We start from the raw sequence: 17345 nt of genomic DNA, 5'->3' as shown, positions 1-17345 counted from the left end.
TTCCTGAAAAAGGGAAAAGAGGAAAAAGTATGTGGAAGAAACTGCTAAAATTGGAGACATGAAAATATTCTCTGTATTGATTTACTTTTCATCAAGCCACCATGAAAAATTCAGATACCCCTCACAGCGTATGTTCTGGGTTCCTGTCATTTCAACTATTGTTTAAAAAAACAAGGTTAAAATTCTTGTTGAGGTTATATGTCAAAATTTAATTGAAATAATGAAGTTACCATAGCAGCAATATTCAATAATCACTTAAATCCCCACGAGCAATTCACTTCCAGTTTTACAGATAATGAATATCAAATGCATTTGGCTCTGGAGCAAGAGATTGTCTACTTTATTACATAATAACTATGCGATATCACTTGTGATAACAAGCACTTAAAACTTAAAATTTTCCTAGTTTAACTTAGGTTGCAAGATAAACCCATAAAATACTATCTAAATTATTAGGAAAATTGTTTACTTACATTGAAGGTATTGATTGCATTTTTGTCATAGTATTTCTTCTTTTCATATTTATCCCTGATGAAAAATTCTACAGCTCTGGTAACAAAGTACATTAAGGAAAAAAAGCAAGAGAAATAGAAAACAAATCAAATCAATGCATAAACAGGTTAAGAATCCTGAAACTATGGGATAATAATGTTCAAAGAATAGAATTCTCCAACATTCATTTTATTTTTCCCGATTTTATCTCAAAGAAAGAAAAATTGAACCCCAACGTTAAGTTGTTTTTGCTATTCACATGAATGCTTAATTACTCTCCAGCTCCCTCTACACATGCAGGTACAGGCACCATTAAATCTAATGCATGATGCACCTAATTGCACCTCCTGCCATGCTACACTGCACACTAGATCCAATTGTGCTTTATGGAAGGCACTGGCAGAGACCAACCCTGGGGCCCACTTGCATTGGCAAGAAGCAGGACCCCACAGCTGGGAGTCCCATTTGCTGAGGGAGCTCCCTGCTGTGGAGGCTGTGAACAACCCGGAACAAGAGCCCTGTCAGGTACAGGACTCAGTCGGCTGCCTGGGTGGGCCCAGCAGTTTTACACACCCCCTGAGCCTTGGAGATAGCAGCTGCTGCAATCCCCAAGGCCTGTGGATTTCACACTGGGGATAGTGCACCCTTGTGGTTAGAAGCCCTGTCAACTAATGGGACCCCCAGCTGCAGGGGAGACCCTGCTCGCTATACATGCAAATTAAAGCTTTGTAGCAATCAGCCATGAACTTAGTACACTTTCAAGGTCTAATTTCATAACTGATTGGAGCTTTTTATCATGTGATAACTACTTTGGAGATGTAACTAGTCTCAAGGTAACTGCATAATTAACCAGTTAATTGTGCAATGCCTCTAGCATGTAGAGCAGGTCTCCATGAACATATTAACAGCAAAGTTCAGTCATAGTTTCTAATTATTTAAAATTACGCATGCATACTTTCAAACTTTAAAAGCACCTTAACTTACTTAGTGCAAGATGTTTCAGGTGACATTTCACACAAAGCATGAAAAATAGATATACTGTCTTAGCATAACACTGAAAAATAGCTATCACATTTTCACTTTGTATTTATGATCGGTCACAAGTTGTGTTCATACACAAAAACACTTGTAGTATTAGATCTTACAAAAAGATCATTTTTAGCTTTTTTAGTGAAATTGTCAAAACACTTTTCTGTTAAAAAGTTCTTAGGAAGAAATCAAGCCTCACTGAATTTCCAGTGAACAAGACTTAAAACTGGTTCAGCTAAAGATTTCTGATTTCTTGGCAGTCTCTGATTTATACCATATTACAATTTAATCAGAAAAATAAAAATCAATCGTTTCTCTCACAAAGCAAACATTTCAAGAAAAATATACAGCTGAACTATATAAACATTAATGGAAAATTTCCCAGGCAGGAAAATTCAATCAACTCAAACAATGCAGAGAAAAACAGCAGTTATTAAAATCATAAATCTATTAAGCAAGATTTAAAAAATTAGTGTATATATTGACACAAAGCCAGAAGGACACAACAGGAAATACAGTACTGAAGTTCAAGTACACAGAGTTGAAGAAAAAGGTAAGATTTCATAGACATTAGGGCTGAGTCCAGCCCCCTGTCCCAGGGGCAGGAAGTCAGCTGGGGTCAAAGGATCCCAGGAAGATAAACATCCAATTTTCTCTTGAAGGCATTCAAAGTAGGTGCTTGAACCACCTCCAATGGCAGGCTATTCTAGACCCTAGGGGCTCAGACAGTAAAGAAATTCTTGCAGGAGTTTATAACTGTTTGACTTTGCTGTCCCTTGGGGCACTCTGGTGAACAAATGTTCCCACAGACACTGGTGGTCACCCCTGATAAACTTGTAGGTGGCCACCAGATCACCCTTGAGCCTGCACTTTTCCAGGCTAAAGAGCCCCATGGCTATCTGTCCTTGGACCCATATTGTTCAACATCTTCATTAATGATGTGCACACTGGAGTCAGTAGCAGACTGGCCAAGTTCGCTGATGACACCAAATTCTGGGGCAAAGCATCCACACCAGAAGACAGGCGGGCAATCCAGGCTGACCTGGACAGGCTCAGTAATTGGGCGGATGAGAACCTGATGATGTTTAACACTGAAAAATGCAAGGTCCTCCACCTTGGGAGGAAAAACCTGCAGCATCCGTACAGGCTCGGCAGTGCTACGTTGGCTAACACTACGGAAGAAAGGGACTTGGGAGTCATCATTGACCACAAGATGAACATGAGCCTGCAATGCGATGCTGAGGCTAGTAAAGAAACCAAAATGCTGGCTTGCATCCATAGATGCTTCTCAAGCAAATCCCGGGATGTCATTCTCCCCTTATACTTGGACTTGGTGAGGACACAGCTGGAGTACTGCATCCAGTTTCGGGCCCCGTGATTCAAAAAGGATGTGGAGAAGCCTGAGAGAGTCCAGAGAAGAGCCATGCGCATAATCAGAGGTCAGGAAAACAGATCTTACGATGACAGGCTGAGAGCCATGGGGCTCTTTAGCCTGGAAAAGCGCAGGTTCAGGGGTGATCTGATGGCCACCTATAAGTTTATCAGGGGTGACCACCAGTATCTGGGGGAACGTTTGTTCACCAGAGCGCCCCAAGAGATGACAAGGTCAAATGGTTATAAACTCCTGCAAGACTGTTTCAGGCTGGACAAGGAAGAATTTCTTTACTGTCCGAGCCCCCAAGGTCTGGAATAGCCTGCCATCGGAGGTGGTTCAAGCACCTACACTGAACACCTTCAAGAGTAAATTGGATGCTTCTCTTAGCTGGGACCCTATGACCCCCGCTGACTTCCTGCCCTTTGGGCGGGGCTGGATGGGACCTCGGAAGATCATAATGTCTATGAAATCTATGAAACAATCTAGTTAAAATCTGTTAAAGTGATATGAATATTTTGACCCCATGCAAAATTGGACCTTGAATACTCTAGGGTAGTTCCAATTTTGCAGTTTAATAACAGTCATAATCTCAGAGTCACTTTGCCATACATCTCATATTCATTGCACCATACCCACTTCCCCATCAATTTCACGCAGTTAAATGTATTCTAAGTGGTACCTAGCACAAGAATTTACAAGATCCACATAGAAGCCACTAATCTAACTAAATTTAATTAAGTGACTGCAAATCCATCTTGTGATTCTTTGGACAGAATTGTTGCCCCTCGCTCCCCCCCCCCCCAACCCTTTTTTGAGTTACCTTTGTACATTCACACTGCAGGAGACACGATGAGCATTGAGCTACAGTACTGTCCTTAAAAATTACCTCTGCTGGGTTACGTGAAAGTCCTCTAAGATGCCATCATTACTCTTCTCCACATAAGAGTTCATCCTCAGTTCCCCAAGCACATCACATTACTTCTACCTAACCAAAGAGTCTTGGAGCAGCAGGAAAGGTGGACAGGTAGTACAAAGAAAAGATTTTCAAGGATTAGCTATCTGTACCTAACCTCTCTTTGTTCTTTAAGTACCTCTATTCATTCACATCAGCCATGGGTAAAGAGTTCTTAGCTATGTAAGGCCTGCTGTCTGAAACCTGGAGTGAGTGCTCCTGCTGGGACAAACCCATAGCTTCCTGGCTAGGTCTTGCCCGCTGCTCAGGGTCAAACAGACTGGCATATCTGGAAGAAATTTTACCCCATGGTTAGACTGGCAACGACTGTGCATTTTTTTGCCTTCTTCTGTAGCAGGGGATATGTTTCTCTTCCTCGGCTCTTGCATACACTTTAACCTTTGCATCACTAGGACCTTGGCCTCTGTGGTACCCCTGCTTAACACCACAATCTGCCACAGGTAACATCTTGCATTTTGTTTAGGTTGACTCTGCAGTTTTGCTGGGCAGTTAGACAATGGATTTGTATAAGATAGTTTGGATAGGGAGGATCTTGCCTTAAGCAAAAGGTTGGACTAGATAACTTCTGGAGGTCCCTTCCAGCCTAACTTCTCTATGATGCCATGAAAAATGGTTTAAATTAAGCCTCCTAGACCACCATGCCACAGTTTCACAATGGGGATAAGCACAAAGTGTTCTTGTTTTGGGTCAAACCAGAAGTAGGAGTGGGAATAAAACCATGTTCCCTGACACTTTTGTTCTTTAGCTGTAAGGCTGCCCTTCCTGGCCTGGGTGATTCCTTTCTTCTCTAGCACCTGAGGTGTGCCTACATAGGTGTCACTCTAGAGTTTGACATTACTTCTACATAATTTAGTTCCAAAAAAGGTTGGTAGTAAGTACTTGGCAGTAATTCTCATTTATTTGCCCTCCTTTTTGAGTACTTTTTCCCCTTCTGTTCAATTACCAGTGAATGAAAAAGTTCCCTTGGCTGTTTGTTCCTTCATGCAAAGAATATTTTTGAACAGTTCAAAAATAATGTAAAAATACATCTTGAAAACCCAGTACATTTTCCTTTTAAAAAGTAATCTACAGTAAGTTCTCTCTTTTAATGTATTCTATTCCTAGCTGTTAGCATCCATATGGCTATTTCCAGAGACTGATTATTAGACAATATCTGTTAAGTTTGCTATATGAATAGTTCTGAATGTTTTTTTAACCCACTGCCAAATATTTTTTACAGAAATAAATCAGGAAAAGTATAGATCTTAACTGTACATGTTGATGCTATTTCTTTAAAGTATGGAAAGAGTGCACAGATTGTGGCTGTACCTATAATTTAGGTTGGCTAACGCTTCTGCATTACTGACTTCAATTCTCAGAGTCCTGTGGTCAAGAGGTACATTTCTGCTAGTCTTGGGGAATATCTGAAAGATCTAGAATGAGCAATATACTGCTGAAAACTACTACTGCTGAGGTATGGCTTCCAGAATACTGGATTTTTGTGCCAAACATGAAGTGTATTTTCTAGTACTGTGTCTGTGCACCATCCTGGTGCTTACCTTGAAATAGAGAGTACAAATGCCCTTTAGAATTGTGGAAATTGTATTATTTTGGGAAGTCACTTCTAATACAAGATGGGTGTTAATTGTGGGTTCTTCACAACCTTTTTATTAAGATAGACCCAAGAGGCTATGAAGAAGTTAAAAACAAGCTTGGCACAAAACAAGAGGGATCTCAGTTGTGAGGGCGCCCCATTTTATACACCTATTCTTAATACCTGCCCATATGTCTGTCTGGTAAAGGTGATTTCAATACCTTAAAGCCTGTCTTCTCCCCTGCCTGCAAAGGGGGCAAGCTGTCAATAGACAGAGCCCCCCCTAGTTTAGTTGGGCTGTACATGGCAGGGTTTAAAGCCAGAGGCATGGGAAGCAAGCTGGGGATAACATCCTTGTCCCAGCTCCCCAGCTGTTAAAATACCGCAACAGTGCAATGAGGTAGCCAGCAGGGCAAACAGAAATCTGGCATGCACCAGCCAATGTGTTGCCAGTAGATCCAGGGAAGTGCTTCTCCCTACCTATTTGGCATTGGTTAGACCACAAATGGAGTACCGTGTCCAGTTCTGGGCACCACATTTCAGGAAGGGTGTGGATATGCTCGAGAGGGTATAAAGGAAGGACCCTCATATGGATTAGGGGCCTGGAGGATAGACCCAATGAGGAGAGAATCTGGGAGATGGGCTTGTTCAGTCCCAGTAAGAGAAGACAGTGGTGACTTGATAGCCGTCTACAAGTATGTTAAGGATGAGCATCAAGATCTGGGGAAGCAACTCTTCAGAAAGGCACCTCAACGGAGGACGAGGATCAATGGGCACAAGCTAATAGGGAGAAAATTTAGGCTGGACATAAGAAAAAAAATTTTTTTTTTTGGTAAGGGTTACCAGAATCTGGAACACACTCCCAGCAGAGGTGGTGCAGTCACCAACCTTGGAGGTGTTCAAGATGAGGCTGCATAAATACCTTGTTCGAGCCCAATAACTTCCCGCCCATGGCAGGGGACTGGACTTGATGATCTTACAGGTACCTTCTGGTCCTTTGAGTCTATGACTGTGCGTGTGCCACCCAGGAGGCAGAGTCCACACAGGGCTGCCTATCAGCTCACCCTTGGGTGGGCTGTGCAGTGCTCCCTTGGAGGGAGGGGAAGGGAGAACAGTAGACTGTGGGGTACTGGGTGTCTCTGTCTCCTGAGAGAAGTATTGGCAACCTACAGCCTCTGTAGTATCCTCCTCTGCAGCTCTCCCTACTATTCCATGTCTGCACTTACCTTGCTACGCAAGGACTATGCATCTGCAGTGAGAAACAGGTGAATTACACGCTCCTGGGGGTGAGATGGAAATCTGTGACCTGCAGTAGTAGGTTGAGCCACAAGCTCCAGCCTCACAGGGGAGACCAATGACTCTAATAATGAAAGTTTAACACATGGCTTTGTTCTGCACTGGTACATCTAGTTTACAACTACTTAAAATGCAAAAGTGAAATTCTTAATATTAGCTTTTGAATTTTTGTAAACTGTTACATTAAAAATGACAAGCCATATTATGACTGCAGTGAAGTTTAAATACAATCACATTCACTCTGGTTTTGGTAGCCTGTGGGATAACAGCTGCCTAGTCTTTAGACCTAAAAGAAGTGGCACAATTAGTTCAAAAGAAAAATCAACCTACTGAAATAGTTACAGAAATCTTGCTCTTTGTTCAAATGTGTCATCCATTTTACCAAAACAGTTCTGACCCTTCAAAAGCTCTGTATTTAGAAAAGCAAGACGAATATCTCAGAACTACTCAATGAACCAAGCCAACAATAACTTTTTTTTGATCTTATTACCTGGTAGAAAGACCTTTTCCTACAGAAGCAGGATGACTGATCAGGGCTGAAGCATCAGAACCCAAAGACTGGAGAACTCATTTAAAAAAAAAAAAAAAAAAAATTTATACCAACCTAAATTTCAGAAGCCACTACTGGCTCCACAGAGATGGACCTTCAAACAAGGCCAAAAACATCAGCACTTCAGGAGCATGCTGCTCAATCTATCCACCTGCAAAAGGTGGCACCTGAATCACCAGTTCTTACAAACTTTTAAGACTGATCTTGCAACATCCCTTTGCAATAGTCATTCACATACTCATGGCCAATACTGGTAACTTAAGAGCAATGCGTCAGAGCCAACAAGAATGCCCCAGCAGTATAGCAATACCTCTGAAATGGAGAGGTGGACATGCTGTCAAAACTTAGAACTCTGGATTTATACCTGCTTACTTGCAACCTGGATTGCAATTCTTGGATCAAGCTGAAAGGCAGCTGACTGGGATGACCAGACCTGTGGATACAATATAGAGGTTTGTAAAATCCTGTCCTTTGCATGACTGCAGAGCAGCAGTGAGGTCTTTTGGATCTAGGATTCTTTAGGTACATCTTCACTAAGGGGCAGAGTGCTTAGTCACATCACCAAAACAAGCCTCACACCTGCTTTTGTTTCCTCAGCAGCGTGAATGATCACTCTGCCACTGCAGTACAGACATGCTTTGCAGACCCACACCGTACATCTGAGCTGCAACTGGTAGACTTAACCAGCTTTCAGAGCTGTAACATATTATGGTAGAGGTCTCTCTCACTGTATGGGAGTTTTGAGCCTGAAATTCAGAATCCAGTTTAGACTTAAAGGATCTGTCAGGTTCCACTCCAAAAGACTCACAATGGTATTAGCAGGGGATGCATCACATGACACACTTTCCCCTCCAAATTTGCCATTACAAGAGTCCATACAGATGTGAGAAGAAACTTTCCACTGTAACCTCCCCTCACACCCATGAATCAGAATCATAGAAAATTAGGGTTAGAAGGGACTTCAGGAGGTAGTTTAGTTCAACCCCCTGCTCAAAGCAGGACCAGCCCCAACTAGATCATTCCAGCCAGGGTTTTGTCAAGCTGAGCCTTAAAAACCTCCAGAAATGGAGATTCCACCACCGCTAAGTAACTTGTTTGAGTCTGTCACCACCCTCCTGGTGAGAAAGTTTTTGCTAATACCCAACCTAAACACCCCTTGCTGCAACTTGAAGATGGAAGATGAATACTCCCTTTTTCCTGCATGGTATTGGATAGCCATGCATATGAGATGAACAAGCAAGATTTACCACAAGATTCTATTTTATTCACAGATCTTAGGCCTAGGAGAAATCATGAGGAGCATCAAGTGTAGTATAGCCTCCTGCATAGAAGAGACCATACACATCCACACACAAAAGAATTGGAGTGTATATTTTACAAAGTTAAGTCTTGATTTAAGAACTAATGAAAGAATTCCAATGGTTTTTACCCTCACTACTAAATATTTGTGCATAAGTTCCCATTTAAGTTTGTCTATTTCAGTTTCCTAGGTATTCAATCATGAAGGCAAAAGGAATAACAAGATTTAAAAGCTTTTGCTATCAGAAATCTTATCCCTTTTTAAGAACTTACAAGCTATAATCAAGCTACTTAATGGTGTCTTCTGATGTGAACTTAAGTCTCTCGCTCTCAGACAGGGTTGTCATGCCTCAAATAATTTTGTTAAAAGTTGTGAAACATTTTCAATTAGTCATTAACTTTTGTCAGGACTTACAAAATAAAAATAAATAATTTAAGGTATCAATTCTCTTTTTTATCATCAGAAAAATATATATGCATTTGTTCAACACAGATTGCATTGAGATATTCTCTAGTGGCAAACACTGACAAAAAGGATACTGATCTGTCTGAGGTCTTCGAAAGTTTTCTGGTAGATTAGCTTCATAGAGTATTCTTGCCTTGGTATTCCCCATTTCCTGCATACACTAAAGAAAGGTGTTAAAGATAAATTATTTTTTCTGTCCATTGCTGTTTTAAGGTTAAAAACGTTTTAAAGTTTTGACCATTTAAAAATAGGATTTACAGATATCTGCATATGATGCATTAAAAAACCAGCCCGCCCCCCACAAAAATGCTGGAGCCTAAATCAGCTACTTCTAGATTAACGATCTGAACATGAATAAGGATTTGAATAAATACCTGAATAGGGAGTTGGTAATGGTACAGGATAGAGAACACTGTCTCTGTACCCTATATCATTACCAACTGTCTATTCAAGTATTACGCTCTGTACAATGAATCAACATTTTCCCGTACTGCACACTTTCTGTAATGAAGCAATAATCTACATTTTTAACCAAGTCTTCAATGGTACAATATTCTGGTTTACTATAAAATTATGTCCATTAAAAAAATATTTCAGTTTAAAAATTCAAAGTGATCTGCTGATATTAGATATTCTGCAAATATTAGTTATTTCAATGATTTAAAAAAGGAGATAAAGATTAGTCACTTATAACCAGAGCTTTTAGAGATGGGCTCTCTAACATGCACATTGTTGGGATGCACCAGCACCTCAGTTCTGATGGTGAAATGTTTCATAAGAGTGCAGCTGGAAATGTTCTTATACCCACTCCCAATCCTCTCTTCACTGTTCCCAATTATTCTGAGGATTAGGCTATAAAAGTGGGTGCAGCATGCCACCCACCTTCCTTTCTTCTATCAATTCTCAACCCCACAACCGTAATTAGGACTCCCTTGATAGAGATTCACATCCCATATCTGGGGGGCTGATACTATGCAACTTGTCCAGGGGCACATCTATCTACATGTGTATTAATGTGCTCTAGTTAATGTGCATTACATCTAGTAGCTCCATTATGAGGTACTAGGAAAATGCATTAGCCTGTCTTAATGCACATTAACTAAAGAGCACTTTTTTGAAGCGATGCTTAATGCACAGGCTAATGTGCATTACTACTTCCTGGGTGCATCTACGCCCACCAAAATACCTTAGCATTTCCCAATACTTTAATGCATTTAACATCCATATTAGTAAAGCACAATCTCTCATTAGAACTTTATTTTTAAGAAATTAAAGTTAAAACCTAACTTCAACCACTCAAGATTTTCTCTGCCACTCTTCTTAAACTCTGCAGGAGTCTTAAGCCTCAAAATAGATGACATTTGTCCCAGGTTAAACCATTTTATCCAGAACACATCCTGGAAAGGTTCATAAGAAACAAAAAAGTACTAAATATTCCAGGACACTGCAAAGTGTCTCTGAATGGTTATCTATTACATTATTAAATCAATGGCAGAAAAATGGTAGTGCATTTAACCACTCACTGAGCTCTGATTAGAAGAGTAATGTGTGTACATGCCAATCCTGGGATCTCTCTATTTCAGGACAAACCACAGGTATATTTAGTCTAGGGAAAAATGCAATGCCTGTTCTTAGCCACACTAATAGGCTATATTCCTGATTAAAAAACACTTTGGCATCTAAACATTGGTGATCTTTATTTCTGTGATCCATGACACAGATCTGTATAATTTAGTATCAAAAGTGACAAGTTACCAAGATTTAGTGGCCACAAAGTTAAAAACCGCACAACTTCTGAATCTCTTACATCTGTGGGACTGAAGGGTGGGTATGCCTCACACTACACTGAACAATCAATGTGTGTATGCACATGCAAGCACATACACACACAGTATGCATAACCCAAAGCAAAACAGGATATAAACATAAGGGGGGTTAGGGGTTGAATACCATCCTATTCCATCCTGCTGAGTCTCTGAAAAATCTTTGAAATGCCGTTGTCTTTGCCTCAAATTTAAGCCACAAAAAATAACTAGGAACAAATCTACATATCTTTTCCATTAACACAGATTTTACTAAGGCAGAACAAGATCACACCTAAGTGCCTGACAGCTGGTCAGAGGATTGGGCCCTTGTTTTTTTTTTCTGTTTGTTTGGTTGCTTGCTTGGGTTGGTTGTTTTTTTAAAGTAGCATCACAAACCCAATACTACAATTGAAGTGAAAGCTCCAGTATAGAAACCCTTACCATAGACCAATAAAATAAGATAAATGGGAGGAAAATTATCTAATTTGTATGTATTTTTACTGCAAATAATATCACCCTTAATAAGACTTTTTACCATCTTGTACCATCTACACTTTTCCCAGAGCCTGATGAAGGGACTTTGATCCCAAAAGCCTGCAGAAAAGGACAATTTTCTTGCCATTTTCCAGTTGGTCTAATAAAAGGTATCATTTTGGAACCAAGAGTTCTAGTTTTTTTCTATACCCTTAATAAATGCATTTTAGTAAAAATTATGTTTTTTTATAAAGTTGCTTGTGTCTTGTATATTCAACACATTAAAAAAAGTAAGATTTCTGGAGGACAAGTACACCCCCGCCCCCCACCATTCCCCTTCCCTCTGGGTCCCATTTTTCATTTTTGCCATACTTTTTTAAACATGTTCTCCCAGTTTTAGAATACACCTTCAAGGTATCCCTTACCTGTATTTGTTCTGGGGTCCACTGGTCCAGGTTGACAGATTTGACCCTTGATATATGAACCCCAAGGTTTCGATGTATCCCAGCACATCTGATGCAAATAAAAACACCGGTGTTCCAAGAAGCCCATCTTGGACCTAAGACAAGGTAAACAGGGAGGGGACAAAACACAAAAGAAAAAAAAAGTGTTTTACTTGGACATTTCTTCATAGATTTCAGGGATGGAAGGGACCTTGAGAAATCACTGGATTCAGCCCCCTGCCCAAAGGGCAGGAAGTCAGTGGGGGTCAGGTCACCCCAGCAAGATCAGAAATGCTTGGATGCTTATAAAACTATTTGAGACATGGAGATTTTTTGCACTCTTACACCATCTACAGACATTCAGTTCCTACTAAGAGTCATTGCTCTCCTAATAGCCACGCGTGTTCAGATGTTCAAGATTTTTATCCCAGAGCAAAAAATGGCTGCTCCAAGGAAAAAAAAAAAAAACCACGGAGAAATAACTGGGATTAAAAATCACTCCTGGGAGAGTTTCTCCTTGGAGAGTGAATGTTTGTACACTTTGCTGAAGGATTGTGTTGCAGTTTCTCTCAGGCATGTCAAGGTGCTTTTGCTCCCAGCTCCAAAGTCTCCCACCCTCAGGAGGTGTGTACTGCTCAGGCTGGACTCTGATGCTCCATCCAAGCTGAGAGCAGAATGTGCCCCTTCACAATCCCTACAAACAGTGCTACAGGGAGATACAGGCTGACTCTGAGCAGTCTGGGTCAGCCAACCAAGACTGCCTCATCCACTGCAGCCATCTATCACCAGGGACATGAGGGAGCCTGCAGAGTATGCGGAGATGTGTGCGCACAGAGGTAGCCTGCCTGTGCAGTGTCAGCTCTGCAAGCTTCCTTCCCTTCAGGAGCTCAGCATTCAAATGTCTGTTCAGGCAGGCATCTATGGGTCATTTTTTTCTATCAGGAGATCAAACCCAGAAGAATTCTCCCACATCATTTGAACATATGTATGCACCCTTAGTATACGGTTATCAGCCACAATGAAAACCAGAAACTTTGAAATAGAACTGAGAACTACAATTTAAGAGATGCCTCTGTATTAGTAGTGACTGGTTAACAAATAAAGCAGAGCTCACAAGGATTATATCTATCCATATTGGAATCAACTTTTAAAACAGTGTACATGTGCATTAGCTTAACAGGTTGGGTTTTTTTTCACTTAAGATTTAGAAACATACAAATATTACCCTAAGGTCGACAGTGTTATTTCAGCTACAGAGCAATGATTACACAAAAAGGACCAAAATATTTAAGCTACAGAATGCTGTGAAAGGAAACCACATGTTCAATATATTTAGTAAACAGAAACAACACAGGACTATTTCTATTAACAATACAGTAAGAATCTTACTAATACAGTAAGATTCTTCTGATGATTCAAGTCCCTTACATATTGCTTAATTTATCCTACATTTAAGAATATTCATCCCATGTACAGTCACTCTTTTCCAAATGTAGTTTAGTAAGCAAATGTGCTAGAGCCGACTCAGATTTTGTCGAAAAGAATCAAATTGTCTTGATAGTATAAAACTACTTCTTCATTCTTTGGACTGAGACATGCCTATAACTAAATGCCACCTAACTAAAAAAATATCCTAAAAGGAGAGCTTATTCCTGGTAACTTTAACACACACAAAAGAACAAACTTAAATAAAATATTAGCACTTTTAATCAGGTAAAGTTCTCCAAAATTAAGTGTTATCACCAATACAAATGCTTTTGCCACACCCAGGAAGTTAAACCTTTTCCAAGATGATCACAAAAGGAATGGTCTACAGGAAGGGCTGGGGCTACACATTTTAAGGAACATTTTGGCATGTAGCAGCTAAAAGTTGACTACTTAGCACTGTTGAAAAGCTAGTCAGGCCATTCTGAAAATATTTACTACCTACAATACAAAATCATTCATATCACATCTTGTCAATTAGCCATGCCCATGAGCTGCCTGACTTGGTACAGAAAGTCATCCTATCAAGACAGAATGCTAGCTTTCTTCAAAATATCATCTGTTGAACCAAGGTCTTAGAAACTATCACCTAAAATTAAAATTTCCTTAGCCCCTTGCTGTAACATCATTGCACTAAAATTCTCTTCTCATTTACAGACTTTTGGCTATCACTGACACAAGCTTTTATTTAAAATCAAACGGGTGCCTCAACCTTTCTGGGTCCATGAACCAATCAATAAGACAACATATGCTCCCAAAACATCCATTACCCAACATACCTCACAACCCTTTTTAATCCTATGGCATTTTAGCCATGGAAAGGAAACACAGTTAATGTTGGATGTTGTAGTGTAGACTGATAGGAATAATGGAAGTTTCAGATGAACTGGAAATCCATATGCACAATTCTAATGTATAATAGGGCACCAACTGGAGTAGTCAATAGCTGAGAAAAAAAGATCCATTTTTATAAAGGAGTTTCCATTTGGGAATGGAATCTCAGGGCATCTTACATGATAGGATTTTGTAGGTTTTATGATTAACAGGACTTTAAAAACTTTTTTCTTACTTATTGCTCAATTGTGTTTATTTGTTCTTTATTTTTATTTCATTTCACTTCTCTGTAGAGTTCTTCACACTACTCCAGTGAGTTGGCTACATTGCTCTGGAAAAGCCTCTGATCCTTCTTCTCCCTTTTAGGGACCATCATTCTAAGAACAGCAAGACAAGAAAACAAGCTGTCTAAAAAAGATAAAGATTAGATTTGCAAGAAGAGGCTAGATAGGCACCTGTTTGTGAAGGTTTAGGAATGAATGGTACCAACTATATCTGTCCAGCAGTTTGGACTAGATGACCCCCGAGGTCCACTCTAACCTGCGATTTAGGCTCATGAACTATTATGGAAAACTATTTTGAATATTTTTAAGCCTATTTAATCTATACTTGTGGCACTGCATTGTTGTCATTTTAGAAGGCTTTTTGTATGCAGTTAAACACACAAACTAAATGAATTAAATTAGATAACTGAAAAGAACCGCTAAGTGTTGTTTCAGCACTTGGAACACAATTTTTCCCCGAGGACCCAGAACTGGAGCTTCTGCCATTTGACTTGTAGTACTTGATGGGATTACCTGTTTTTCCTTTTTTTTTTTTTTTACATTCTTTTTTAAAATAATCTTGAACAGCATTCCTCCCAGGATGTACACAAAAGGATGCAATACCATGAACCTATACACATTTATTTTCATATATAAACCCAAAAAAGAATTAAATGTATGTAGAATTTTACTAACTGCATAAAAATTCTGAGGAAGAAAAAAATTAAATAAAAAACTCATTTTGCCTGTAGTAAGGCTTTCCCCCCCCCCCCTCGCATGCAATATAAATAATTTGAAACCTCCAGAAGTATACAAAACTTGGTACAGGATCCCAACATAAAGCATTCCCAACTGTTAAAAATATATGGTATGAAAGGTAAAGTTATTATTTCTAGGTCATCCTATCTGTGACTCAAGTTATTAACAAAAAAACAACCAGCAATTATTCCTTCCTCCACATTCCAGCTTTGTCCAATAAAACCGAATAGCAAAGATGGTACTAAGTCTATGTCAGCCGTCTCCCCGCCAGTTTGATCTCTTCCTAGAGCTGAAATCAGCCAGGCAGCATTTCAAATGCAGTGACACCCACACTAAGACAATACCAATACCAACCTAATCCTTGATAAGATGTCTATTCAGTAGAAGACATTGGTTATCAAATTCCTCAAGACTTCAGCTGCCTGGTCCCAACAGTTCCCCTCCAGCTACAGACTGCACTTGTGCCCCAGTCAGGGAGTCGGGGAGCTAAGTGGCACGAGTACAGCTCCCAGTCGCCCAGCCCCAGTAGTATTCATGATATGCATGCAATCTTCTTACTTGCATGCTCTTGGCCAATATAATTATGAGCCACAGATTTTCCACTCCTCCACTTCTCTTTTCAACCGCAAAATTCCAAGTTACATGGACCTTCAAGAAAGGAGGATCAAGTCACCGACTTCCCACTTAGTTATTCAGTGATATGTAACTGCTGGGAACAATTAGGCTGCTGTTCTGAAGGCTAGGCAAATATACTGCCAAGTTGCATATCATAACAAAATATATCAGTTCCACAATCTAACTGTAGAGCTGGAAAACATTAATTCCACCTCACCTGTGGATGGATAGTAGCATGACCATATTTACATAACCGGTATACAACAACCCAAATGTTACAGAAATGACTGAAGAGATCTGAGAACACTTTGAGAACCAACAGGCTGATGCGCATCTGTCTTATGCAACCATGTGCTCAAAAGGTCACCTATATGCACTTCTCATCCCAGGAGGAACGCACCCATCACAATCATCATATGCTGAGTTAAAGCCAACAGTTGTCCCAATCATTCCACAAGGCCAGGGAGGATTGAATCAATGTGGAATTTTAACACACACATTTTTTTCTTGTATGTGGATCACAGCAATGTTTTTTTCTTTATGTGAATCACTACCATTTAAAAAAGGACCTTGGTGAAAATCCTTGGGGCCCTTGACAGCCTGACTAGTGGACCCTGAACTGGTAGTAGTTCCTGCCCATCACAAGCCGCAAGTGTTTTCTGGGATGAGGTATCATGCCATTGTGGAAATATGCATCCTGAAGGTTTAGAGATACAAACTAGTCCCCTCTCCACTCAATTCAAAAGGGAGAGGATTATAATGGCCAGCATCACTATCATAAATTTCAGCCTAAAGATGAGTTAAGTTTTCTCAAGCCAAGATAGGTTGCCACATCTTCCTCCTCTTTCAGGGTCAAAACCCCCCAAACACCCCACTATGGACCTCCTGTACCCACTGCTGTACAGGTACTGCCTCTTGCCCTGAAAGCCAATATAGAGAAAACTGTCTGGCAAAATAAAATCTCATGAGAGGGGGCACTAGATTGAAACAAGTGATATATTTAAGACCCCCTAGTCCATAGTGATGTAAGCTCATGCATGTCTGAAATGGGCCAAGCAGTTCCCAATAGGAAAACAATAAGACTGCAATCTCAGGTGATACAAACTGTGGCCCAAGGAATGAGTCAATAAGGCTGTTGAGGAAGACTACTTTCTGCAATGAAAATGCTGCCTTTCAAGGTTGGAACAAATGCTCCCAGCTGGGCTCGCAGTCTTTGTCCGGAGTCAGACTGCTGTTTATAAATATTTAATTTCAGTGATGGTGTGGGTTGGAAATAACATTATGAACAGGAGCAATGACAGCAATAGAAAAAGAAAAAGCAGGGTAGAGGCACGGGAGCAGAAGAGTCTACATAACCACTAAATTAAAATAGAGAATTTTAAAAACTGAAAATCAATGAGTCTATGTGCCTGTACTGTAATCAAATAGGAGTAAACACTATTGAGAAGTAAAAAAAAAAAAAGAAAAAAACCCCACTTTAATACACACCCTACTGAACGGTCTATATGGAAGTCCAAATCATGATGAACACCCAAGCTGAAGGAAATGATAAACCCCAGTTTTCCTCTACACCAGCTGTTATATTAGGAACACAGGACTGGAGCTAAAAGAGTC

At 40.1% G+C, this 17345-nt stretch overlaps 1 protein-coding gene across 2 annotated transcripts in view; it reads right to left on the bottom strand.

Moving 5' to 3' along the window:
* Positions 1 to 17345, bottom strand: part of SMAP1 (small ArfGAP 1) — a 206674-nt gene that overhangs the window by 144013 nt on the left and 45316 nt on the right. For both annotated transcript variants that reach the window (XM_090034686.1, XM_090034692.1), the window contains exons 2-4: positions 11758 to 11891; positions 9128 to 9213; positions 474 to 549 (exon numbers count right to left, since the gene is read on the bottom strand). In XM_090034686.1, coding sequence (XP_089890812.1) covers positions 474 to 549; positions 9128 to 9213; positions 11758 to 11891 — 296 coding nt within the window. The remainder of the gene's footprint in view (positions 1 to 473; positions 550 to 9127; positions 9214 to 11757; positions 11892 to 17345) is intronic.

The sequence above is a fragment of the Crocodylus siamensis genome, chromosome 1 (genome assembly GCF_052110815.1).
Source record: "Crocodylus siamensis isolate JL-2025a chromosome 1, ASM5211081v1, whole genome shotgun sequence".
In the NCBI taxonomy this organism is placed as follows: Eukaryota; Metazoa; Chordata; order Crocodylia; family Crocodylidae; genus Crocodylus; species Crocodylus siamensis.
The sequence above is the reverse complement of the archived record's forward strand: the minus strand, read 5'-3'. Positions and strand labels throughout refer to the sequence as shown.